At 37.5% G+C, this 25,480-nt stretch overlaps 4 protein-coding genes and 1 pseudogene across 7 annotated transcripts; 2 read left to right on the plus strand and 3 right to left on the minus strand.

The window, feature by feature from the left end:
- Positions 1-57: 57 nt before the first annotated feature.
- Positions 58-5,794, minus strand: LOC111791084 (protein HIGH CHLOROPHYLL FLUORESCENCE PHENOTYPE 173, chloroplastic-like). Its single transcript, XM_087121870.1, is given in 14 exon segments — positions 58-262; positions 688-735; positions 813-890; positions 976-1,032; positions 1,149-1,214; positions 1,300-1,389; positions 2,593-2,679; positions 2,775-2,879; positions 3,001-3,136; positions 3,242-3,317; positions 3,485-3,689; positions 4,544-4,756; positions 4,844-5,241; positions 5,244-5,794. Coding segments are annotated over 14 exon segments (1,782 nt in total). The 5' UTR covers positions 5,395-5,794; the 3' UTR covers positions 58-190.
- Positions 5,795-6,080: 286 nt separating this feature from the next.
- On the plus strand, positions 6,081-12,394 carry LOC111791085 (uncharacterized). 2 transcript variants are annotated; one of them, XM_023672286.2, is made up of 13 exons: positions 6,081-6,240; positions 6,443-6,513; positions 6,623-6,683; positions 6,805-6,880; positions 7,966-8,031; positions 8,240-8,353; positions 9,288-9,476; positions 9,604-10,103; positions 10,184-10,283; positions 10,785-10,844; positions 11,496-11,588; positions 11,677-11,796; positions 11,867-12,394. In XM_023672286.2, the coding sequence occupies exons 3-13, from the start codon at positions 6,649-6,651 to the stop codon at positions 12,185-12,187; spliced, it is 1,674 nt and encodes a 557-aa protein (XP_023528054.2). In that variant the 5' UTR covers positions 6,081-6,240; positions 6,443-6,513; positions 6,623-6,648; the 3' UTR covers positions 12,188-12,394. The 2 variants fall into 2 exon arrangements, with proteins under 2 accessions (XP_023528054.2, XP_086977997.1); XM_087121871.1 differs by having other exon boundaries at positions 6,091-6,246.
- An 817-nt stretch (positions 12,395-13,211) lies between these two features.
- LOC111790064 (uncharacterized) lies at positions 13,212-14,928 on the minus strand. 2 transcript variants are annotated; one of them, XM_023670855.2, is made up of 3 exons: positions 14,320-14,909; positions 14,162-14,206; positions 13,212-13,390 (listed from the first exon to the last, which is right to left on the minus strand). In XM_023670855.2, the coding sequence occupies exons 1-3, from the start codon at positions 14,727-14,729 to the stop codon at positions 13,333-13,335; spliced, it is 513 nt and encodes a 170-aa protein (XP_023526623.1). In that variant the 5' UTR covers positions 14,730-14,909; the 3' UTR covers positions 13,212-13,332. The 2 variants fall into 2 exon arrangements, with proteins under 2 accessions (XP_023526623.1, XP_023526622.2); XM_023670854.2 differs by lacking the exon at positions 13,212-13,390 and adding an exon at positions 13,752-13,875 and having other exon boundaries at positions 14,320-14,928.
- A 309-nt stretch (positions 14,929-15,237) lies between these two features.
- LOC111791770 (organic cation/carnitine transporter 7) lies at positions 15,238-18,963 on the minus strand. Of its 2 annotated transcripts, none has more exons than XM_023673241.2 (6): positions 18,848-18,963; positions 17,875-18,149; positions 17,382-17,619; positions 16,428-16,953; positions 16,133-16,335; positions 15,238-15,780 (listed from the first exon to the last, which is right to left on the minus strand). In XM_023673241.2, exons 1-6 carry the CDS (start codon positions 18,887-18,889, stop codon positions 15,562-15,564), a joined length of 1,503 nt encoding a protein of 500 aa, XP_023529009.2. In that variant the 5' UTR covers positions 18,890-18,963; the 3' UTR covers positions 15,238-15,561. The 2 variants fall into 2 exon arrangements, with proteins under 2 accessions (XP_023529009.2, XP_086978677.1); XM_087122551.1 differs by having other exon boundaries at positions 17,875-17,992; positions 18,848-18,908.
- Positions 18,964-20,799: 1,836 nt separating this feature from the next.
- On the plus strand, positions 20,800-25,229 carry LOC111805949 (disease resistance protein RGA2-like; annotated as a pseudogene).
- The last annotated feature ends 251 nt before the right edge of the window (positions 25,230-25,480 follow it).

The raw sequence follows: 25,480 nt of genomic DNA on the forward strand, positions 1-25,480 counted from the left end.
AATTTTATGCAACAAAGTTTGATTTCTTATACAGAAAAGAAGAACTATTGCCAAACAGGGAATGAATTTGTACATGTTTTGTATATACTGTGTAGAACTATGATTTTAGAGGCAACTTTCAAGAGATGTAGTATTCGTTGTTGATGAATACGAACTCTGGAGGTGATGAGAAGAGGCCTGTGATACTATATCATGTATTCTTTTCCAGAACAGACAAGGCAGGGGTCAGGTAGTTGTTGGCTTTGTCTGGCAAGTGAGCTACCTGCAAACAAACACATAAAAGCATGAGACCTTGAAGACGACTAGCAAACTCACCACCACGACATTTTGTTTTCCTTTTATATCCACAAGTGTTTGGGCCAGCTTGTCTTATACCCTGACTGTTCCCACCGAACAACCACCTGATCTTACTATATTTGGTTGTCTAGGTAACTACCCTAAGTAGGTGGCCACCATGGCTTAGCCCTTATTGACCATTGGACCAACCCAAGGAGGTTAGAAGGGTAACGTTCTTAATAGACCAATAAGTTGGGTACCAAGTAGTTTTCGACTTCCAACGAACTCTTCCAATTTGATTTAAATGTTTGATTGTGATATGATTAATAAGTTCTGATTATCTGAAGAATCAAGCATAAGAAATGAAACTTGTTAAAAGTTGGACACGGAAAAAGATTCTTGGTTTCTTACCAGCTCATAGAGTTCTCTTCCTTGCTCAGCAATATATTCATAGCAAACCTGGAAACAGTACGACTTTAACTTTGCTGGTCATGAGAAAGAACAGTAATGCTCATGAAAGAAAAGTTTCTACTCACGTCAAAGCTCTTGTTTCTTGCAGTAGAATCATGCAACGCTTTTACACAGATATCAGCAACATCAGCACAGCTTATGGCCTAAAATGTTCAAATGGTAAACCAGCAAAGGAGTAAGGACCGAGTTTGATCGTCTATGTTGAGGAAAAAAGATCATTTTTCTTACCTGAGTTATCCTGTTTCCCTGGTCGAATATGAGGGCACGTTGGCCGCCAGGTTCTTCCTGCATCAACAAATTTTTTGTTACATTTCTGAAGAACAAGGAACAAGAAACTTGGAAAACTGCTCACATTTCAATTGTTACTGTCACACATATATCGAATGCTGTGAAAACTATACCTTGAGGGGGCCTGGACGGATAATTGTGTAACCGAGGCCTGATCTTCTCAATGAATCTTCCCCAGCCTGAAGGCAAGAAGTTCTATACATTTATAAAGAACACTGAATAGTGAAATGGCCAAAAGGAACAATATGAGGAAAAGAAGGATACCCTTTTCGACTTGAGAACCTGCTCCCTTCTGGTTGGTTCTACACCAGATCCTGTACATGAAACCAAGATGAAGTCTGTCTCCTGCCCAGTCTGTAAACACACCGATTATGGACGCTTTCGTAAGAAAATATGTAAATGTTTTCTAGCCAAATGAGATATGTAACAGTCCAAGCCTACCGCTAGCAGATATTGTCTGCTTTGGCCCGTTACATATCACCATCAGCCTCACGATTTTAAAACGCGTATGTTAGGAAGATGTTTCCACACCCTTATAAGGAATGTTTCGTTTTCCTCTCCAACCGATGTGGGATCTCACAACCCACCCCTCCTTGGGGGCCCAACGTTCTTGCTGGCACATCGCTCACTGCCTAGCTTTGATACCATTTGTAACAGCCCAAGCCTACCGCTAGCAGATATTGTCCGCTTTGACCCATTACATATCGTTATCAGCCTCATGGTTTTAAAACGCGTCTGTTAGGGAGATGTTTCCACACCTTTATAAGAAATGTTTCGTTCTCCCCTCCAACCGATGTGGGATCTCACAATCCACCCCTCTTGGGTCCTAGTGTCCTCACTGGCACACCGTTCGATGGCCAGCTCTGATATCATTTGTAACAGCCCAAGCCCACCGCTAGTAGATATTGTTCGCTTTGGCCCGTTACGTATCACCATCAGCCTCACGTTCTAAAACACGTCTGTTAGGGAGAAGTTTTCACACCCTTATAAGGAATGTTTCGTTCTCCTCTCCAATTGATGTGGGTTCTCACAACCCACCCCTTCGAGGTTCCAACGTCCTCGCTGGCACACCGCTTGGTGCCTAGCTCTGATACCATTTGTAACAGCCCAAACGCACAGCTAGTAGATATTGTCTGCTTTAGCTCATTACGTATCGCTGTTAGCCTCATAGTTTTAAAATGCGTCTGTTAGGGAGAGGTTTCCACACCCTTATAAGAAATGTTTCACCTCTCTAACCGATGTGGGATCTTACATCTACCAGAACAAAAATGTTATCAAACAATACCGTGGCTTTCAAAAAATCTGATTTTCTTTTTGCAATTTGGTTATGAACTCCAAACTTTTCTTAAAGAAGATGAAGAACAAAATAAATAAATGGTAAGAAAACATGTTTAATTCAAAAAAACGACAATGTGATCAAACATGCCATAACTTTATCATGTACTAATGATCAAGGCATTTGCCAGACTGAAGTCAGAGCAGACTACAGCTGATATAACATTCCTCAAATGATGCCCATCAAAATGAAAAAACGTAGAAGCACCTAAAATAACTCACAGGCAAGGCTTTTATATACTCCAATATTAGTTCAAAGCTTCTCAAGTCTTGCTGCTTTACGCCTGCTGCAGGCCCTTCAACAGCTCTCTGCAAAATTGAACGTAGAGTTATGGTCTTTATCATGCATCCTGTATAATAAAGTTGCTTTACTTGATCATCTCTTACAGAGTTGACGCACCAACCTGTCTCCTGGGCTCGAAACGAATGGTCAATGTATGCACAAGAAATGGATCAAGAGGAGGATCATCCGGTTTTACAGGGCGGAACGATGAGAAAGGTATTCTAACCTGTCAATCATTGATACAATCTTGTGAACTGTTTCGAACATGGCGATATTAACAAATTTGAATTTGTTCAAGATGTTTGCATCTGTATGATATTACAATACTTTTGTTAAGAGATTCTTACCCTACAAAATCCAGCTTTTGTGCTAAATCTTGAGAAATATAGTTTACTTTGAGTTGTATCAGCTGAAGGACCAGCTTCAAGAATTAACACATAAGATCTACCATTCCCACCTACTGAAAGAATGAGCCCCTCATATCTAGAGATCAAACATAGAAGAAACAAAGGTATTTATAATCAAACCTTTATTAAAATGAAGAACTCTTGACCAAAATTGATAATGATATTTAAGTAAATCAGGAACCTGTCAAGAGTGGATCCCAATGGTAAGGAAAGCTTTGTCGATAACTCAACATACCCTCCCCTTGTAAAAACGTATCCTACAATGAATGTCAAAAACATTATATGCTGATTCATATCTATATACATTATTGTATTATTAATTTGGTTCAACGCAGCCCCACTGGTCTTAAATTTATCACTAAGTGGAGAGAAATTCCATGAACCAGCCATATTGTATGATTTATTCAGTATAAATGAGTTTTACCTGAGAAGACAGCCTCTCCAGTTTCGGTATATTCAAATTTTGCATCCATGCCTCCATCATACTTAGCAGCAACAACATCCTGGAAGTAAGTTCCTTGGCGAACTTCCCAGCCATTCAGCGATTCTTCAGATTTGAACTTCGCAAGCAGAAGCTTACTTTTGCTGCTTTTTCCAGCTCGAAGTTGGGCTAGCTTATTATTATAGTCCTGCAATTTATATCAGGTATCAGCTTTTGCCAAGCACTTTCGTGGGTATTGGGTTTGCATGAATGATCTATTGTGAGCTCTTTTCTTTCCTATACCCGATTTCCTATACCCGATTTCAAACCCTGTCAAGTCTCATTCATCTTCAGTCTTGAGTTGAGGATTGACTGACTGTTCTGGCTCATTCATCTCTTCTTTGACAGTTCGAGGAATAGATGCATGGGCAACTATGACATTTAAGAGAAATAAAGGAGCCAATATCTAATGCTTAAAATTTCAGTGAAAATGCAACCAACAGTCCAGTCCATTCCATTACTGTGAGATTCCACGTCGATTGGAGAGAGGAACGAGTGCCAGCGAGGACACTGGGCCCCGAAGGGAGTGGATTGTGAGATCCCACATCGATTAGTGAGGAGAACGAAACATTCTTTATAAGGGTGTGGAAACCTCTCGCTAGTAGACACGTTTTAAAATCTTGAGGGAAAGCCAAATAGGACAATATCTACTAGCAGTGGGCTTGGGCACAAATGGTATTAGAGCCAGACATCGAGTAATATGCTAGTGAGGAGGTTGAACCCCGAAGGAGGGTGGACACGAGGTGGTGTGCCAGCAAGGATGCTGGGCCCCGAAGGGGTGGATTGGAGGGACCCACATTGATTGGAGAAAGGAATGAGTGCCCGTGAGGATACTGGGCCCCGAAAGGGGTGGATTGTGAGATCCCACATCGGTTGGGGAGGAGAACGAAACCTTGAGGGAAAGTTCGAAAGCCAAACAAGACAATATCTGCTAGCGGTGGACTTGGGCTATTACAAACAAAGTGCTCGGTGATTATGATTTATGAGTGCAGAAAGACAGACCTGAAATGCTTTGGTGATATTGTAAACTCCTTGATGATCAACCCTGAAGAGATCAGCAGTAATGGTGGAACGAGCAGTTGCACAATAGATGATTTTATTGCATCCTTCCACAGCAGCCTTAAGGGTATTAGCATCACCAACATCTCCAATCACTATTTCCACCGACCGTGGAAGCACATCCACGACATCATCATCTGCCTTCCTCACTAAAGCCTGCTTAGCTTAAGGATAAATCGATGGCTCAATGAACATAACATCTACAAACATGATTTCATCAGACAAGAACAAAAGAAGTAAAACCTTGACACTGTAGCCTCTGAGCATAAGCTTACGAACAACAATGCGGCCAATGCGGCTAGTGGCACCAACAACAAGCACAGTGGTATTTTGAGCCCCAGGGATAGCGAACTCACACATAGGCCCCTCCCTAATAAGCAGAGCATCAAGAGCTTCCTTATCATCCATCCGTGTGGTCCTCGAGATCTGTCCCAACCCAGAAAAATTCCTCCACATTTCATCGAACAGTTGGCGGGACTTCCGTCCCAACCCAACCGGATTCACATCGTCCAATGTAATCTTCGGCTTCGGCGGCGGCTGTTGAAACCCTTCACTAGAATCCACTTTCTCTTCATCAGCAGCTTTCTTTTCGCCCTTATTGTCAGTATTCGCAGCGGCCCTCGTAATCAACGATCGGGAAACCTTCCATTACCACTCCGAAAGGAATTAGAGAAGAAGACCGTTCTGTATGGATCTGATGACCGTCTCAATCTCTGCTTCCATTTACACTGATGGGTTGTTGTACTGCTCAAATTCCCACAAGATATCGTCGCGGCCATTGCCTCCATAGGCATTGAACTCTGAACCAACGGTTACCTGAGGAATCGATCAGTTTGAAGTTTGGATTGGAAAATGAAAGCAACCCATTTGGTTTCTCGCCCATAGAAAAAGGAAGAAGCCCAGAAAATGCAAAAATGAAATGGAAATTAGTGGTAGAAGCTGAGAAGGGACTGTTCATGGCTCTGAATTTTCCCAACCACGCAAAGAAGATGGGCATTTCGACGATCTTTCTCGCAGTAGGAGTGCCACGTTGAGGCCCTCTTTTCCTCTGATTCAAGGCGTTTTGTCCAGAAAATCTTACATTTGCCAATTCTTCGTACGATGTTTACGGAATTGGATGATGAACGGTTTTCTTTTTCTTGTTGGGTATCGTAAAAAATGTCACTTTATATTTTGAGTTTGGATAAAGTTATCCATCTAAAACAAAAAATAGTATTTTCAGATTGGTTTGACTTTTAGGTAACGTTTTATTACTTAACTAAAAGATTAGTGTTTGAATCTCCCACCCTAATCTAAAACAACAATAATAAATGAAGGAGCTAAGTGGATTAAATTTGAATTTTGACGTTTAGTCGATGAGATGAGATATTGATATGAATTTCACTGATACACAAAACGCCACCGACTTTCCACCAACACGAGGGAAGTGGGTCGCTGCGACAGTGGAGGCTCCTTTATTGCTTTATTTAATCATATTGCTCAACTTTTGTGGCTTCTTCAAAACTTTTAACCACTCCCACTGCAAAAAGCGGAAACGAAAATAAATTTGAAGAACGAACAGCTCCACTTTCCCACAAAAACTTGAATCATTCCTTCTTTTTTGGCTCAGCCCTGATTTTCGCGGAACACCCATCACATCAGTTGAGGTTTTTCGGCTCTTCTTTGGGTTTTTCTTTTGTTTATGCCTTACTTTTGAATCATCGTTTGATTAGGTTCACTGGTTCTCATTGTGTTTATAATGTAATGGGTTGCCTTTTCTTCTTGAAAATGACTCGTAACTGTGCCTTCATGAGGGGCTATTTCCTTTTTTGTCTTCATTTTTATTATGTCGTCTCTTCGCAGGCGACGGCGTCACTGTGCATTTATGAGTCTGCATCTCTGGGCCATGGCTCTCGATTCGGATGCTCTGTAAGGTTAGCAGATATGGGTTCTTCGTTTAAGATGTGGGTTACCCAGAATCTAGATTTTGGGGTGAATGTCGGACTTGTGATGCTTATTTTGGATCTTTTTTTTGTTATGTAGAGGCCACTGAACCTCATAAACCCAGAATGTCGGATTTACCTGCTCAAACTGGAGTTTGCTTGTAAAGCTGCTCTTCTCCTTGGACTTATTATGTTCTTCATTTCTTTTGTTTTTTGTAGAGATCCAGTTGTGCTTCCTTTTCAATGATTTTCTTTCCTTTTATTGTCATTTTGATGTCACAGATGTGATCCCCTCTCTGGGTTCAGTTCTAATTCAGGGAATGTTGTTGAGCTTGGCTGTGCTGACTCGTTTTTAGAGGTAAGGTGTTATGGACATGGTTTTTTGTTACTGGGTATAAATGGAAGGAAGGATTACAATGTTTTCTAATGTTCTACTGTAATTTCGAACTGTAACTATGCACAAAAACTGTGAGATCTCACATCGGTTGGGTGGGAAACGAAGCATTTCTTATAAAGGTGTGGAAACCTCCCCTAGTAGATGCGTTTTAAAACCGTAAAGCTAATGGAGCGGACAATATTTGCTAGTGGTGGGCTTGGGTTGCAGCAAAAACTGACTTGAGAGTGAAAAATAATGATACCCGTAAACACAATTGTTGTCTAATAATTGCTGTTTTTTGTTCTGTGCAAATATCTGATAATTGCTCACTGCAAACTACTAGTGACGTATAGCACGAACTAAGGTAATTGCTAACTGCAAAGTGGTTGAGGTCGGGTTCCTTCACCTCGAGCCATACGTCCTCAACCTTCGACTGAGCTGATAAATGCTGACTATTATGCTCAATGTACAGGATTGAGGAGTTTGCTTTATATTGGTATTAGCTTGTGAACTTATTTCTCTCTCGTGTATAGCTAAGTTCTGAACACAGAAAATGTGAGATCCCACATCGGTTAGGGAGGAGAACGTAGCATTCTTTATAAGGGTGTGGAAACCTCTTCCTAGGAGACGTGGTTTAAAACACTTGAAAAAAAGCTTGAAAGGGAAAGCCCAAAGAGGACAATATTTTAAGTAACTTGAATATCTGTTTTAGTTTCATCTCTATTAGCAAATAGTTCCAATTCGTGCTTTAACGTTTTTCAATTATACTATTCTTTTACTGTGTGTTAATTTGTGACGGGCGACAAGCTTATGTGGCACGATGCTTAGATAGCTCGGATAAATTTGAAGCGAGAATCAAACTACCTAGGAGAGGAAAAGTTGAAAGATCTTCTTCTCCTTCTGTTTCTCTATTTGAATGGTTCGCCTTAAAACACTAGTAGCGTCGTAACGTTTTAGTGAGTCGATTAATCTAGTCATCTATTGCTTTTTAACAACATGATTTGGCTGTAAAATGTAATCTACGCATTACATTCCCCATTGTTTCTGAGTTTTGCTTAATGTAGCAGAGCAATCATGGCGTATTGGAGAAAGATGATGGTTCTTTTCCCTACAGATTTCAGCTTGAACAAGATGTAAGTGTCTAAATATCATCATAGATTTGCCTTCAACATGTTTATATTTAAGTTAGTAAAGCATCAGGAAATGTCACCTACGCTTCAAAGAAATCCTGTCATCCTGTTCCTTTTTCCAAGATCATTGGATCTATTGAACTTAGTGTTTCAACGTGACTAGGAGATTCCCAGTTGGTTTGATTGTTGGGTTAAAAATGTTATGTTGTAGGTGAGAAGGTTACAACAAAAGTTGCAAGAAGAGATTGAGCTGCATACCTCGCTTGAAGATGCTATTCAAAAGAAGGATCTAAGATTAGCCAACTTCTCATGCCTCCCTCATCATGTATGTTGCTTGTAACTACGCAATTTATTGAGTATCCAGTTGGTGAGTTTAATGATTTAAGATATATTCCATTCTATTTATGCTTCAAAATTTGAAAAACCTCCTCAATATCCAATTTTACTAATAATGATGATCTTTGGGGGATTATGAAATAATATACTGGTAGTGAAGTAAAGCCATTTTAAGTGCTTTAGAGCTACCAAATTTTAGTTTCCTCAAGGATCTTCTCTGTTTCTCTTTTTCTTTTTCGGTGTGCCGAGGATGCTGGCACTCAAGGGGGTGGATTGTGAGATCTCACAACTGTTAGAGAGGGGAACTAAGCATTCCTTACCAGGGTGTGGAAACCTTTCTCGAGCAAACGCGTTTTAAAATCGTGAGGTTGACAGCAATGCGTAATGGACCAAAGCGGGCAATATCTGCTAGTGGTGGGCTTGGGCGGTTACAAATAGTATCAGAGCCAGACACCGGGCAGTGTGCCAAAGGAGGTTGATTGTGAGATCTCACATTGATTGGAGAAGGGAACGAATCATTCCTTATAATAAGGCTATGAAAACCTCTCTCTAGCAGACACATTTTTAAAACCTTGCGGGAAACCTAGAAGGGAAAGCCCAAAAAGGACAATATCTGTTAGTGGTGGGCTTGAGCTATTAAAAATGGTATCAGAGTCAAACACCGGGCAATGTGCCAGCAAGGACGCTGGACCCCAAAGGGGGTGGATTGGGTGGGGGGTCCCACATCGGTTGGAGAAGGGAATAAAGCATTACTTATAAGGGTGTGGAAACCTCTCTCTAATAAACGCAATTTAAAACCTTGAGGGGAAGCCTAGAAGGGAAATCCCAGAGAGGACCCTATCAGCAAGTAGTGGCTTGGATTGTTCAAAATTTCTTCTAATTTTAAATCATTGTGCAATATTCTTGCGTTGAAATTTGTGCAGGCCCAAGATCTTTTATCTAGCATTGCAGTGTTGGAAGATGCAGTTGTACGACTCGAGCAAGAAATCGTCTCTTTACATTTCCAACTTAGTCAAGAAAAGAATGAAAGAAAGCTTGCAGAATATCGTCTAATGCATTCATCACCTTGTTCAACTTCTCGTTGCTCCAATTCTGACACCAAGAAAAAATCGGTATCTCACCACAATGTTCTTTTCTTTTGATGTAAATATATATCTTTTCTTTAACTAAAACTTCGTTTTTCTGCTGAGTTCTTCAATGCATTTAGTTAACGCTGTAGCTTTGTTTATGCTGAATCAGAGTGCAGTTGGCCTAGTTGAAACACATCCTGAGACGACGTCGGTGACAGAGGTCAATGAACGTTCCCGACCAATAGAATGTGACAAAATGTCTCGAGGTCCACTAGCAAGTGGCCTCTGGCATCACCCTAATATATTGTCAGAAGAAATGGTCAGATGTATGAAGAACATATTCATCTCACTAGCAGATTCAGCTGTGCCATCCAAATCATCAACAATAGAAAACCACTCACCTGTGTCACCCCGAGGACATCTCTCCAATTCGTCGTGGTGGTCGTCATCTGAACGGTCGATTATTTCATCAAGAGTACAAAGTCCACAAATTGATATTCCAAGTAGCTCTGAAGTATTAGCCACACAGAATGCTTGTGATCCATACAGTGTACGTGGAAAATTAAGCTGGGCTGACATTGGGAATTATTCACAGGCAGCTGAAGTTTCTTGGATGTCGGTCGGGAAGAAGCAATTAGAATATGCTGCTGGTGAATTGAGGAAGTTCCGGTAGTGTTCATAGACCATATTATCTTACTGCAATCTAGTTTTGGCCTGTTTTTGCCTTAATGTATCTGTTTTGTGAACAGCACTCTTGTTGAGCAGCTTGCAAAAGTGAATCCCATTCACTTAAACAGAGACGAAAGACTTGCGTTCTGGATTAATTTATATAATGCACTGATCATGCATGTAAGTGGCTTCTCCTTGTTGAATTCGGTTTAATACGTTTGTGGTCAACTGTGAGAGCATTCTCAAGCCCACTGCTAGCAGATATTGTCTTATTTGGACTTTCTCTTTTGGGCTCCCTGTCAAGGTTCTTAACATGTGTGTACTAGGGATAGGTTTCAACACCCTTATAAAGAAGGTTTCGTTCCCCTCTCCAACCGATGTGGGATCTCATAATTCACCCTCCTTCAGGGTCCAATGTCCTCGCTGGCACCTGTTCCCCTCTCCAATCGATGTGGGATCTCACGAGTACCAGCGAGGACGCTGGGCCCGAAAGGGGGTGGATTGTGAGATATGGAGATCGAAACATTCTTTATAAGATTGTGGAAACTTCTCCCTAGTAGATGCGTTTTAAAAAACCTTGAGGGAAATCCCAAAGAAGACAATATCTGCTAGAGGTGGGCTTGGTCCGTTACACAAACAAATGCTAAGTTGGTTGTTCATATCTTGTCTTATTTTTTACAGGCTTACCTGGCTTATGGAGTTCCAAAAAGTGAACTGAAACTTTTCTCTTTGATGCAAAAGGTTTGAATTTCAAGGCATTATTTTGCTCCTTTCTTTTTCCTTGTACGTGGATTCATATTTTAGAGCCTCTTATTTCTTCTGTGTTTAATTATAAAATATAGTTAGGTCGTTTTCAGGTTTACCCTATAGTTACTTTCCTCCACAAGTAGTCATCTGTGAGATCCCACATCGGTTGGAGAGAGTAACAAAGCATTCCTTATAAGAGTGTGAAAATCTCTTCCCAGCAGACGCGTTTTAAAACTGTAAGGCTAACAACAATATGTAACGGGCCAAAACGGACAATATTTGCTAGCAATAGGCTTGAGCTATTACAAATGGTATCAAAGCCAGACACCGAGTAGTGTGCCAGTGAGGACGCTGGCCTCCAAAGAGGGTGGATTGTGAGATCCCACATTGATTGGAGAGAGAAACAAAAGAGGTGGGTTTGGTTGGTGATAAGACTTGAGATGCATGAGTGTAATGGAAAGAGTGAGACCCTTCTTGGCTGCATAAGATAAGATGTGCATTCAAAGTCTTTGTGTTCATGTATCATTCTTGATATCACTTTGAAAGCAAGCAATGCACCGGTTCAGTCAAAATGTGTAGTTTCATCTCCAGCTTCTTTCTTTTTGGGTGTTAATGATGTATATCATTTGAAATGTACTCTTACAGGCAGCATACACAGTTGGTGGGCATTCTTTCAGTGCAACAGGAATTGAATATGGCATCCTCAAGATGAAACCACCAGTTCACAGGCCACAAATTGTATGCACTTGCTATAAAATGTTCTTACATTTTCTTGGTTATTCTCTGTATCACACTTCATTGCCTCATTACCCTATATCATAACCAGGCTTTGCTTCTCGCTCTTCATAAGTCGAAGGTGACCGAGGAGCAGCGAAGATTTGCAATAGACAAACACGAACCACTTTTAACATTCGCTCTAAGCTGTGGAACGTACTCATCTCCTGCGGTAATTCTAGACCAGAAAACTCACGTGTAAGATAGTGTACCGACATATTAACATTTTTCTACGTATATAGGTGAGGATCTACAATGCAAACAATATTCAAGAGGATCTTGTAGAGGCACAACGCGATTTCATTCGAGCTTCGGTAGGTGTTAGCAACAAAGGGAGATTATTGGTACCGAAACTGCTATATTGTTTCGCCAAAAACTCGGTTGACGATGCAAATTTAGCAGTGTGGATATCTCACTACCTTCCACCCCATCAAGCTGCGTTTGTTCAGGGTTGCATATCTCAGAGGCGACAAAGCCTAATCGGGTCTCGAAACTGTGGTATTCTTCCTTTCGATTCTCGCTTTCGATACTTGTTTTTGGCTGAGAAATCTTCATTGCAATGATATCTTCATCCATCCTGCCTTTGGTTGGTTGCACAATGTGGGTGTAAATTTAGATTTTAGGAAGAATTGTTGATGTTAGGTAGGTGGAAATGGTGCTCCTAAGTTTTGTATATTTTGCATCTAAGGGGAAGGGAGTTTAGTTCATATTCTAAGGGTGATTCATGTGCATATTTATACAGTCCCAATAAGCTTTACCTTTTTTTTTTTTTTTTTTTTTCTTCATTTTATATAGTTTGGCTAATCTCCTGTTCTTTTTATATATGAATTTCATGGGTGGTCTCTTAGTAAAGATATTAAAATTTACTAGTTTTTTTTTTTTTTTTTTTTTTTTTTTTTTTACAACATAATATTAAACGATTATGAATATATATAAATTAATGTTTACAATAATAAAAAAAAGATTTACCATGTCTAGTGATTGACCCTAAAAACCTCAAGCTCGGGGCACAAGTTCATATAAGATTGGAAGAATCTAGATTTGTGTCAATATAGGATATTTAAATTTGTGTCGGATAAATCTCTAAATTTGTTATTTTCTGTAATAATATATTTGTAAAGTTTCAAATTTGTATTCTATGGTCCCTCACATATTTACTTAAAAATTAAATGTTTTGTCAAATATATATTTAATAGGTCATGATGAATATTCTTATCTACTAATTACAAAATTGAAATTTAATTTATTTGTGTGAAAAAAATAATTTTTAAAATTTTAATTAAAATTGAAAATGTGAAAGTTTATGTTTGAAAAGTTGATCAACAACAAAACATAAAAATTTCAAATTTCACCAAAATGTCTGTTTGATCATAATCAAACAGATGTTGGATTCAGTTCGTTTAGATTTTCCATTTTTTAGTGTTCTTTTAGTTTAAAAATGTTATCCAGTTTTGGTTAAGTTTTTGAATCTCAAAAGTAGAATCAAATAGCATTTACATTTCTTTCGGGTTTATTAATATTCAAAACAATCAATTTTTATATTAAAAAAAATACATTTTTTTAAATAATTAAAAAAAAAAAAAAAAAAAAAAAAAAAAAAAAAACAAACAAACATAAAATACAATATTAGAAACTAATTTTGAGAATGAAAAAGATGAATTTAAGGTTGTAATGAAAGTAATAAAATAGCACAGAAAAAAAAGTGTAGTCAAGGTCCATCATCACCATCGCCTATCAAATTGCAGATATCTGAACACTCCACCAAACTGCAAAATCCCCAAAACTTAACCGATTATTAAGAAGGTTCAAAAATAGGTTCTAAAAGAATACACGACTCTCCACAATGATATGATATTGTTGACTTTGAGTGTAAGTTTTTGTGACTTTGCTTTGAGCTTTTTCAAAAGGCTTCATTGAGAGAGTTTTTTTTATTATAAACTCATGATCAGTCAATTAGCCGATGTGAGACTTTTATCATCCAAGGGACATGACTTCTTCGATAACCTAATATATGCAAACACGAGATACGAACTAGTAACTTCAAATTTTAGTGGTGGTTAGAGTTGGTCACCGACAGTGGTAGGTGGTTAACAATTACCGAACCCAATTGTCAATCGTAGCAACAAGGTTGAGGATCACTGACTAATGACTGTGATCAAGGGTCGCCAATGGCCCAATTGAGATCAGGGACCAATAAGTAGCATCTGGGATCAAAGACCATCGACTGAGACTGGGGATTGGTGATCGATGGCTGGTGATAGGAGAACAGAGATTGGGGGCTGATGAACAATGATTGGGACCGAGCGAACAATGACTAGTGTCCAGGACCGGCGGCAAGAAATCGAGTCCAGCAACAACTGACCATTACTGAAATGGTCGTTGTGATCACTGGCCTCTAGTTGATGGTAATCCCCAATGGGTAACCCTTTTTTCTTCAATTTTAAACTTGGTTTCAAATGTTTCATTTACTGACTTTTTGCTCAAACAAAAATGGAATAAAATTAAAATTACTTTGAGATTCAAAGAGGCATACGTACCAGTATTGACGACTTCGAAAACCTTGCTTGAAAACAACAATCGGTCTGTAAACAATAAACGAAGAAATTCCAGAGATCAAACACTAAGAATTCCGCTTAATTTCCTACAAATTTTGTGTGTGTTCATCAATTGCCATTTTCCAATAATCTATACTCACCTTCTGATGTTCAGAGGGCCTTCTCCGGGTGATCCATCGCCGCCTCGAATGCAAGTTCCAACGCACTTAATCGTGCACGATTCCGCCTTCCTCGACTTCGGCCGTTGAATTCTCGCCTTCTTACAGTCGCTCGGCTGCGCGCACTCGCCGGAAAGCGTCTGCGGAATGTTAGACAGCGTAGTACTTTCTTCTTGTTGTTCCGATAAGTTGCTGCTACTCTCGATAGCGGCTGACGGCGCCGGCGAAACAATCACGACTGCGGCTGCTAAAATCGCCGCCGCAGTGGTTGCAATCCGGCAACTGGCTCTGGTCAGCGCAAGCGGAGCGGTGAATCGGACGACGGCGCTGTTCCAATTTGGATGCGCTAGGGCTGGTATCGGTGGAAATGGACCTTTTACATGGCTTATCATTCTGAAGTTTTGGATTCGATTTTGACTCTACTCTGCTCTGGCCTTCGAGAATCGAATCATCTTCCTCTTCTTCTGGATAATGTGTGTTGATTTTTGAAACGCTTTTTTGAAGATCGGCGTTGATCCACGTGTTGATATGGATGGCTTGAATATAATAGGATGGGAAGAAAAAGGATAACTAGTTTCTGGCCCTGCTTTTATCACACCCACCAATTTACCATTTCAACCTTAAACTAAACCCTAAGAAAATATAGTTTTTAGACCGGATCGAGCCGGATAAGGCGAAGACGGGAGTAGAGAATATAATCCCGACTCTGACCCAATTTATCTAATGGGATGTATCCCTGTTCCTCCCTCATTCTCCGTCTAAATTGGGAATCCCCTCTCCATTTGGGGCGAGTCCCCACATGGCTATGACCTTACGAGTAAAATAAACATCTCTATTTTGAACCATTATTAACTCCATGGGAGAAGTTTCTAAGTCTCTTCAGCTTTTCAATGTGAGATCTTCGACAAAAGAGACGACTATGTGTTTAGTACACGTGAAAGATATTACAACAAGTGTCTAAACCACATGAATTTAATCGGAACATAAATATTCATATGAAGTATGCTTATTCTAGTGTCATCCTACATTTTATCCATCTAAGAGTTTGAGAATACAAATATGGTACACCTTGTATTATACATGTGCACGACGAGTGCAGAGTCGATACTGAAGGATACGGTCTCTTCAACGACATCTATAGCAGCAGATAATGAACAAAGGTAATGGGGCCGAGATCGAGTCCTACTAGAACTATGTGATCAGTATGATTTCTGAGCTTTCCAGCTACATTGTTTCAGGAAGATCTTGTCCCTTGGTTTCAAATGGGAAGAACACAACACAGATCCCTGACACAAAAAATACAATCTCAAACAAAACAATGGCCGCTGTTTGATGGCATCCTTTAACCAAAGCTACTGCCACAAGAGGGCATAACATTCCCCCTATTCTTCCAATAGAGCTAGCAACCCCAAAACCAGTTGTTCGGATTGAGGTCGGATATATCTGAGGATTGCATAGATTGTAAGAGTATAAATAAGAAAGAGCTTGAGAAAAACTACATAAAAATCTCAAGACAAGAACCATTGTTATACCAAAAAACGTAAACATGGAGGAAAATAAAGATGTTCTTATAAGAGAGTAAATCTATGACAATCCATAACATAAAAGAGTAAAAGAGTTCAGTTTTAAAGAAGAAAGGCATATGATAGGAGAAAGCAAGTCCAGATAAAAAAAACCATAGTATCAAAAGCAGACAACAACAGACCATTCTCTTAAAAAGCAGACAACAACAGACCATTCTCTTAAAACATCACAATGTTATCTTGGCAATGTAAAGTTTAGTGTTCCAACTTACCTCAGGAGCATATATACAGACAACTGTGAATGTAGATGTGATACATACGCGAGCTCCAAACAAAAGGCTCGTTGTCAATCCATCAATCCTATAAAACGCTAGGGGAAATAGAAATGTGGCGCCCAGGAAGAACAGTGAAGACATCGATAGCTTACGCCCGATTTTGTCAACCATGACAGCTGATAATAATAGACCAGGTAACTCTTCAAAGAAAATTTGTGGTTAGATTATCATCCACGCAACAAAGGGTTGCCCCTAACTAGAGGAAACTTTGGAAAAACCAGAAGACTGTTACCTGCAAAACTAGAGATAAAGACATCTCTGAAGTGGAAATCTTCATGTTCTTTTAGATGTAAATCAGTAGACGTACAGCTATCTGTCCCAGTCAACTCAGAGGTCAGCAACACGAGGCCATAGTAAGAGAAGGCATTGCCAAAGAAAACCACCCAAAGGAGTAATGTAGACACAATCAGTTCTCGAGAAAGAAGCTTTAACAATGGAGAGAGACCCACCATATTAAATTTTGTTGCTTGAGAAGTTTCAACTTTCGTTTGTGTTGGTGAAAGCAATTGTGCAACTTCCAGGGGAATACGTTGCTTCTCAAAATCACATGTGTCACTAGAAACAAGAACACCAGGAGGGAGATTTGTTCTATTACGTCGTGCTATTTTCTCTAAAATAATAGCTGCATCACTTGTTCTACCTTGTAAAATGAGATATCGTGGGGACTCCGGAGTAAATTGGTAGAAGAGTAGTAGGAGAAATGAAGGAAAAGAAGAAAGTGCGAGGAGCCACCTCCAGCCCAATTTTGGCATGACCATCTGCAAGTAAGAGGGCATACATAAAGGTGACTGCAACCATTTTAATGGTCTCGGCTGAAAAGCATAGACTATACAAAAATAAATAAAATAAGAAAATTGTAACCAGCGAACCCCACCGCTAGCAGATATTGTCCTCTTTAGGCTTTCCTCCCCTCAAAATTTTTAAAACTAGTCATTAGGGAGAGGTTTCCACACCCTTCTAAAAAATGTTTCGTTCTCCTCCCCAACCGACGTGGGATCTCACAATCCACCCCTTTGGGGTTCAGCGTCCTTACTGACACACTGCCTCGTGTCTACCTCACTTCGGAGTTCAGTCTCATCGCTCATCGCAGGCAAATCACCCTAATCTCCAAAATTAGATATCGTCTGCAAAGTTGCTTGACTAGAAATGAACATGCACTGGAACATAACTGAAAGCTAGATTATACCCATGCCAATGAAGCTTCAAGGATTGTTCCAATGGTCCAGAATGCTGAAAAAATAACCATCCACGTGCCTCTTTCAGGAGCAGGAATGAATTCCAAGAACCAGGATGCAAGTACAGGGCCACCTCCCAACCCAACGCCAACTAGACAGCGAAGAATCAACAAAGATATATAATTTGGGGCAAAAACACTTAGAAATCCAGCGATGGAAGTGATTGTTGCTGTAATGAAGAAACCTTTCCTGAATGAGAAAAACCAAAGGAAATATAGAATCAAGATTGTCATAAACGTTCAGTTCTATATCATAAGAACTCAATTTCAAAGTTCGGAATATAATACAATTTTTTATAAGTATCAGTCCAAAGATTGTTCAAATTGAAAGCCAAGGATGCAAGTAGATTGTTCAAAATGTATTAAGAAGTGGAAGGAAGTCGCATCATCAAGCTTACACATATGTAAATGAAAGTGAAATGATATTAGAATAAAGGAGACCTGCCTTCGTCCGTAGATATCAGAAACTATGCCCCATGAATAGGCCCCAACTAACATGCCTGCAAAAACCACACTGGTAATCAAAGACTCTTCACGGGGAGAAAGGCTCCACGCAGACTGAACTGCAGGTCCAACAAAGGAGAGTAACATCATTTCCATAGCTTCTGAAACCCATCCCATTCCAGCATAAACAAGCACAAGAATTTGGTAATTCCCAAAACCCATGGATACAAGAGCTTCATCAATAGTGTACCTCGGACTTTCACCTCCATCCTCCACCTTACAAGACAAGGACAAGCATCATGCAAATAATTCATGTGGGAAATCTCCACTTTTATACAGATTTCATAATTCTTTCCTTTTGATAATAGTTTAAATTGATTGGCCCTTATAAGATAGCTGTTGGGTGTTCTGTTCCTTTGAATAATTGATCTTAAGAGATGGTTTGAACACAACTTGGAGGCACAAAACCTTCCTGCAAATCTCTAGATGTATTTGTAGAAACCAACGGAGCCCCATCCACTAAAAGCAAACAAAAACTACATTGGAAGGAAGGGCTCAAAGACCCATAAACAAAGTACGCAACATAGAAAAACCATTCATTCAATTCCTCAAACCAATTATCACAACAATCAAAAGTTAATCCATGTTCAATTCCTCACTAAAAACACACCCCAACCATAACAATTCCTTCAATCAAAACTTCTAAAAAGGAGTTTTCAGACGAAAACAAAACAGTACATGAATCAAAACAAACAAAAGGCCAGTAGACAGATTTGCAGGAAAACGGCAATGCACAAATGCAAGAAACAAGATTATAGAATCCTAACAGAAGAGTGTTCCCCACTTCATATCAACTCCAAAATCACAGGAAAGAATAACAAATGAATGAATCGAGTGTATAAAACGGATACAAATATTCATAACTAATCGATTAACAAATACGCATCGAAGGATAAGAGAGAAAGAAGACGAACCTGCTGTGGTTCTGTAGAAATAACAAAGGGACGTTCCTCCATTTCAAGTCCCTGAATCGATTATGGCATCTGTAGATGACGCGCGTTTTATTTGAAGACTTCAACGTACAAAATTAACTTCGCCAAATTTCCTGTTTTGCCCTTCACTATTTCTATCTTAGTATTAATTTTCTTACCTAAATTTTGTGTTAGAATAAATTAAAAAAATTAAAAGTAAGATTTATTAGATTTTTAAATTATATTTTACTAGTAAGTTATTTGATTCAAAATTAAAATTTTGAAAATTTATTAAATTAAAAGTTTAAGAATTTATTAGACAGTTTTTAATGTGTATGGATTAAACAAATACAAAGTTGAAGAATTATAACTAAACTGTTAATTTAATCTCAACTTTATAAAAATAATTATGTATAGTTAACGAGTAATCAAATATCCAATTTTTCTTTTAGAGGTTATCTCAAACTTATCGTGAATCTACGTCCCAAGATGCTTTTGACATGGTAAAAGTATTTTTGTCATATCTAAAAGAATTTATTCTTTGAACCGTATGTTTAGATATGATGTAATAGTGTTTTTGAAAAAAATTAAAAGCAGAGGGATCTCCCTTTAATTTTTGTATGGTTAATATAGGGGTCGGAGTTTTTTTTTTTTATGGAGAATAAGATGCCTCGTAATAGAATGTCAGAGGACAAGATGACGACGAATCAAATAACGGTGTTTGGTATTGCATAGAAAATGTTACTAGAGTTTCATAAAATAAAATATTTTCAATAATTTTATTACGTACTTCTAACAAAGATGAATTACTTTTAAGAATTTCATAATTTTTTTCATAGTCCAATTTTATTTTATTACTTTTGTTAGTTTATTTTTATTAAATTAAATTATTAAAATAATTTTAATCCATTAAATTTTAATTTAATTTTAATTCATGGATAAATATATCATAAATAATATGCCTTTTGTTTAAACGTTAATATTAATAATTATTCTCAAATAAATAATTTATAAGAAAATTTGAAAAAATAAATAATATATATAAATAATTTAAAGAATTAGAAAAAATCATATAAAAAAAAAAAAAAGAGACGAGTTAAAAAAAAATCAAGATAAATAAATAATTTAAGGAAGAAATAATAATATAAATAGAACAAAAAAAAAGTACACCTCTTTTATGAAGTTTAAATCTTTCATAGATTTATATTTTCCTCTTTATTTATATCATATTTTCCCCAACAAAATCAATCTTTATCCTGAAAAAAAAAAAAAAATCTCATTTATTTTTTAGTTTATATGTTTTTTTAAAGATTTATTTAATTAATAATTTTAAATTTTCAATATAATTTATATTTTAAAAAAAATGTAATTTAATCTTCAACTTAATTACTCAAATAAACAAAATCTAAGTATGTTTGGGGCGGAACATATAATTCTCGTTAATTAATGAAGAGAAAATCATTGACTATTAATCTTAAAAAAAACTAATATCTATCGTTAGATTATATTCTCGTTACTTAAGCATAATTTTTTTTTAATTATTATTTCATACCTGGTTATAGAGAAGCAATCATCCACCTTATCAATTATATTAGACTAATAAAATATGAAAATAATAACATGTTTACGTGGAATTCTAGTCGAACTCTTATTTCCAAGATAAACAATTTCTATACTTAAGTTCATTAGGTATATCCCGCTACCACCCCAATTAACCTCAAAATTTTCTTCTCCGGCCCAAGTAATTCCTTTTGAATTTTCAAACACATTCTTCCCTCCACATTCTTCATTTTATCTTTTATGTTCTTCGAATCATCTCAGAAGATCAAGTTTAATCCATTCAACGATATCAATGATCACTTTGCCTCTAACTTCTAATATGGTGGCAATCAAAGCTTCACACGTGATGTTTTGGGATGGGAGTAGCCACTAAATGCATGCTTACATAACAACAAATGGGGGATTTCGAAAAGCCAAATGTAAGCTCCCTCGTAGATACTTCTAATTGTCTTCATCACTTTAATCCTTTTTTTATTGCTCACATCGAAAGCTTTCGATATTAGATCTTCAAATCCTTATCGTGAGTTTTTTTTTTCTTTTTCTTTTTTGCATATTGTTATATACATGAACACAAATGAGACGATTAACTCCACAAATGTATGAACTAACTCATAAAATTTGAAAGTATAATATAAAATCAAAATATAAATAGAAAATCAATGAAAAGTATGGTAAAACACAATGTCCAAATTGTTGATCACTGATACATGATTTTAGTTGTTGACCTCCATCATTGATCCTAATTTTGGTCATCGATCTTTAATCCTAGCAAATTAGGATTGACAACCGAGAGCGTTGACCGAAGACCAACTCTAACAACCAATCAAATTTAAGGTTATTAGTTCATAATAGTTAATAATCCTTCTTTATAATTAATTAAGTGTAGAATAATACGAAGTTAATAAGTTTTCTCATATCATGCACATTTTAGATAACGATTCGTCCTAAGAGAAAAAATATAATCAATAATTCATTACCCCAAATTTTTTTTGAAAGTATATATAATTTACTTTGCATTAGTCAATCAAAATCCGCAGTAGCACAACTGGAAAATTTCTGTTGAGAAATCCAGGTTCGAATCCTGGCTGCGGAAATCATTTATTTTCTTATCCGATTTGGGCTTTTGGGCCCGGATAAAACTAGAAAAAAGCCCAGTTTTTTTCCTAACAAAAGAAAAGCCCAAGTTTAACACATTGGTTGATTATTTTAAAATTAAATTTATAAATACTATTTTTACTTGGTTGGTTATATTATTATTATTATTATTATTATTATTATTATTGAATGAAGACAAAATTTTGGTGGCATGCGGCCGTGATCCGTGCTCTCATGCATTATTGAAACTTTTAGTTTTATTTATTTATTTATTTTAATTTCAATGAACAAAATATGTTTTAATAATGAAAAATATAAATATATTAGGATAGAGGTTTACGCACCAAACACATGTACTAGGGAGATGTTTCTACCCTTATAAATAAATGTTTGGTTCTCCTCCCAAACCGACGTGGAATCTCACAATCCACCCCTAAGTTTCAATTGCTTTGGGGTGTGGATGACGAGCTTAACCAGCTGAAACATACTATTTCAGCCATGGAAGCTTTGCTTCTTGATGCAGAGGAGCAACAATCCAACACCCATGCAGTGAAGAATTGGATTTCAAGGGTCAACGAGGCTTTCTACGATGTCGATGACTTGATTGACGAGTTCGCTTATGAAACCTTGAGGCAACAAGTTATGGCCGAAGCTAAAAGAGGGACGAAAAAAGGTACGTGAAGTTTTCTCTCTGCCTCATCAAATTGCATTCCGGTTTAAAATGAGTCACAAAATTAAAGACATTAAAGAGAAATTGAAATCTGTTGATGCTGATAAAAACCAATTCCATTTCTCTGAGCGTATGATGAATACTCGAGATGATGAGTTGAGGAAGAGTCGAGAGACTTCCTCTTTCATATGTGATGATGAAGTGGTGGGAAGGGATGACGACAAGAAAGTAATTATAATTATAGATCTTCTCCTAAATACAAATCCTAAAACCAAGGAGAATATTGTAGTGATTGCCATAGTTGGAATGGGAGGGTTAGGAAAGACCGCACTTGCTCAATCTGTCTACAATAATGAAAGCACCACGAAACATTTTGAGATGAAACTATGGGTGTGTATTTCTGAAGAGTTTGGAGTAAAAATTATTGTTGAAAAGATTATAGAGTCGGTAACAAGAAAGAAACCTGAAAATCTTCAACTGGAATTGTTGCAAAGGGAACTTCGAAAGCATATTGATGGGAAAAAGTTCTTACTCATCATGGATGATGTGTGGAATGAAAAATACGAGAAATGGGTTACTCTCAAAGGATTATTAATGGGTGGTGCATCAGGTAGTAAAATTTTGATCACAACACGTCATGGGCAAGTTGCGAACACTTTTGATACAACCTCATGTTATACTTTAAGAGCATTGGATGACAAGAATGCTTGGCTATTATTCAAAAAAATGGCTTTTGGAGGCGAAGGATTAGAAAAAGAACTTGAAAATTCAGATCTAATCGAAATTGGGGAGGAGATTGTGGTAAAGTTAAAAGGTCTTCCTCTTGCAATAAGAACGATAGGACGTCTTTTATATGCCAAGAAACCAGAACATCATCTTTGGTTGAATTTCAAAAATATGGAGCTTTCTCGAGTTTTGGAGCAAACAAAAGAGACAGAATTCATGCTATCAATTTTGGAGCTCAGTTATAGCCATCTCGAACCTAGTTTGAAACAATGTTTTTTATACTGTGCTTTGTTTCCCAAAGATTATAACATTCAGAAGGATGAAGTGATAAAGCAATGGGTGGCGCAAGGTTTCATTCAATCAATTGGCACAGTTGAGTCAAATGATATTGGTGAAGAATATTTCATAACATTATTATTAAGGTCATTCTTTCAAGACGTCACAATAAATGAAATGGGTGACATAATACAGTTTAAGATGCACGACTTGATACATGATCTTGCTTGTTCAAGAGTAAAAAATTAATACATTTCTATGGATGAGAACAGCGTCGTCGATGAAAGTACCCGACACATCAATATTTGCCATCAGTTCGGTATACAATTGAAGTCCCTAGAATTATTGTTAGCGGCAAAGAATGTAAGAACATTAATTATTCATGCTCGAGGTATGCATGGCGAAAAAGTCCTTAACCCAATCCCTTCAATGTTTTTGCGATTAAGGACGTTGAGTTTGAATTTGAATGTGAGCTTTCCTGGTACTTTTAAAGCATTGCTCAGATCTATTGGCAAGTTGAAACATTTAAGATATCTGAACATATGTCTACGTGAACTTGAGTTTCTTCCGAATTCCATAACTAAATTGTACAATTTGGAAACACTCATCCTTGATGAGTGTGAGTGTCTACGAGAGTTGCCGAAAGATGCAAGAAATTGGATGAAGCTGAGGTATCTAAGCCTTACTAGAAATCGGAAGATAAAGTTCCTCCCAGATTCTATTGCTGCATTGCACAATTTGGAAACACTTATCCTTCAAGATTACTCTCTATTAAGAGAACTGCCGAAAGATATTAAAAAATGTGTCAACCTTAAGCATCTTGATTTACGTGGTTGCAATGCTTTGACTCATATGCCTAAAGGACTAGGCGAGCTTACTAGACTTCAAACAATGAATTTGTTTGTACTGAAGAAAGATACGGGTTGTGATTTAAGCGAGTTGAATAGACTGAAGAACTTGAAGGGCTCATTAATTATTAAAGGTTTGGAAGTTTGTACCGCTGATGATTTGGAAAAGTGTTCTTTTAACTTGGGATTGAAGTTGGGTGTTCAAAATTTGATGTTAGCTTGGACCTATTACGAGGAACAACATATGAATAATGTCTTGGACAATGAGTGCAAAGAGGTTTTGAAATGCTTACAACCACATTCAAAGGTTCGAATGATACACATATGCGGATATCCAGAAGTCAGACTATGTGATTGGCTATCCTCTAATACCCTTTTTAACTTGGTCAGCATAAACCTTTTAGATTGCTTCAAATTGCAAGCTCTCCCACAATTTGATCAATTTCCTTTTCTCAAGTATTTGAGTCTTAAATCATTACCCAATATTGATTACATTGACAACAATGAATATCCTTCTTCATCAATGTTTTTTCCATCCCTCCAAGAGTTAAGCATTGTAGACATGCACAATTTAAAAGGATGGTGGAAGAGTGAAAATTCATCGGAAGCTTCGCCGAACATTGCATCATTTCCTATAACAATGTCCTGCCTTTGTGAACTTGTGATTGTTGGTTGTCCTCATTTGGCTTCAATTCCTTGGCAAGCACCTTTGAAGGCACTATATCTGAGTGGAATTAGTTTACAACTATTTAATGTGGTAATCGAAAGGACGATCAATTATTGTGTTGAAGAGTGTTCTTCTACTCAGACTAAAGTGTCTTATTTTCATCTTAGTAACATTGATGATCTTGATTTTCTGCCAAAAGAGTTATTCTATCATTTCACAAATCTCAAACATCTTGAAATCAAATATTGCAAAAGTTTAAATATGTCTTCTGCTTTTGCACAACATCCTACTAATGATGTACTATGGAAAGAGTTTCGAAGTCTCTACGTTCTATATATTTTTGGAATTCCTAAATTGGACTATTTACCTAATGGGATACAATATGTGACGACTCTTAGAGAACTTCACATAAGCACATGTCTAAATTTAATAACCCTACCCAAATGGATAAGCGACTTCACACTCTCACGATTATCCGTTTACAACTGTCCAAACCTCAGATCAGTATTGATAGCCACCATGTTAGCTCTTTGCCATTCTTGAGAATTTGGGGTAGCCCCAAAATGATAGAGAGGTACTAAGAAGGAAAAGGAGAAGATTGGCAAACAATTTCTCATCTTCTTAACATGGACATTTCACTTTGATATTGAAGAGAAGAAGAACTTGTTCGTCCATCAACTACAGGCATCATCAGGTATGCAAGTTAAGCTTTCTCTCATTATTTTTATATTTCCTTATAAAGTTAATTATGTAGGGTTATTCTTATTATAGAAGCCTCCATGGGAAAGAGCTTT

This window comes from Cucurbita pepo, chromosome 3 (genome assembly GCF_057944985.1).
Source record: "Cucurbita pepo subsp. pepo isolate OVF chromosome 3, ASM5794498v1, whole genome shotgun sequence".
Classification (NCBI taxonomy): Eukaryota; Viridiplantae; Streptophyta; class Magnoliopsida; order Cucurbitales; family Cucurbitaceae; genus Cucurbita; species Cucurbita pepo.

Excerpts from the sequence above, each read along its gene's own strand:
- LOC111791085 (XM_023672286.2), top strand. The coding sequence starts at position 6,649 with ATGTCGGATTTACCTGCTCAAACTGGAGTTTGCTT. Across the intron at positions 6,881-7,965 it reads GTGCTGACTCGTTTTTAGAG|AGCAATCATGGCGTATTGGA; the intron begins GTAAGGTGTTAT and ends TTAATGTAGCAG. Across the intron at positions 8,032-8,239 it reads GATTTCAGCTTGAACAAGAT|GTGAGAAGGTTACAACAAAA; the intron begins GTAAGTGTCTAA and ends GTTATGTTGTAG.
- LOC111790064 (XM_023670854.2), bottom strand. The coding sequence starts at position 14,729 with ATGATAAGCCATGTAAAAGGTCCATTTCCACCGATACCAGCCCTAGCG. Across the intron at positions 14,207-14,319 it reads GGCCCTCTGAACATCAGAAG|ACCGATTGTTGTTTTCAAGC; the intron begins GTGAGTATAGAT and ends TATTGTTTACAG. Across the intron at positions 13,876-14,161 it reads TTTCGAAGTCGTCAATACTG|CCATCGATCACCAATCCCCA; the intron begins GTACGTATGCCT and ends TCCTATCACCAG.
- LOC111791770 (XM_023673241.2), bottom strand. The coding sequence starts at position 18,889 with ATGGAGGAACGTCCCTTTGTTATTTCTACAGAACCACAGCAG. Across the intron at positions 17,620-17,874 it reads TCTGATATCTACGGACGAAG|GAAAGGTTTCTTCATTACAG; the intron begins GCAGGTCTCCTT and ends TTTCTCATTCAG. Across the intron at positions 16,954-17,381 it reads TTGAAGCTTCATTGGCATGG|ATGGTCATGCCAAAATTGGG; the intron begins GTATAATCTAGC and ends TCTTACTTGCAG.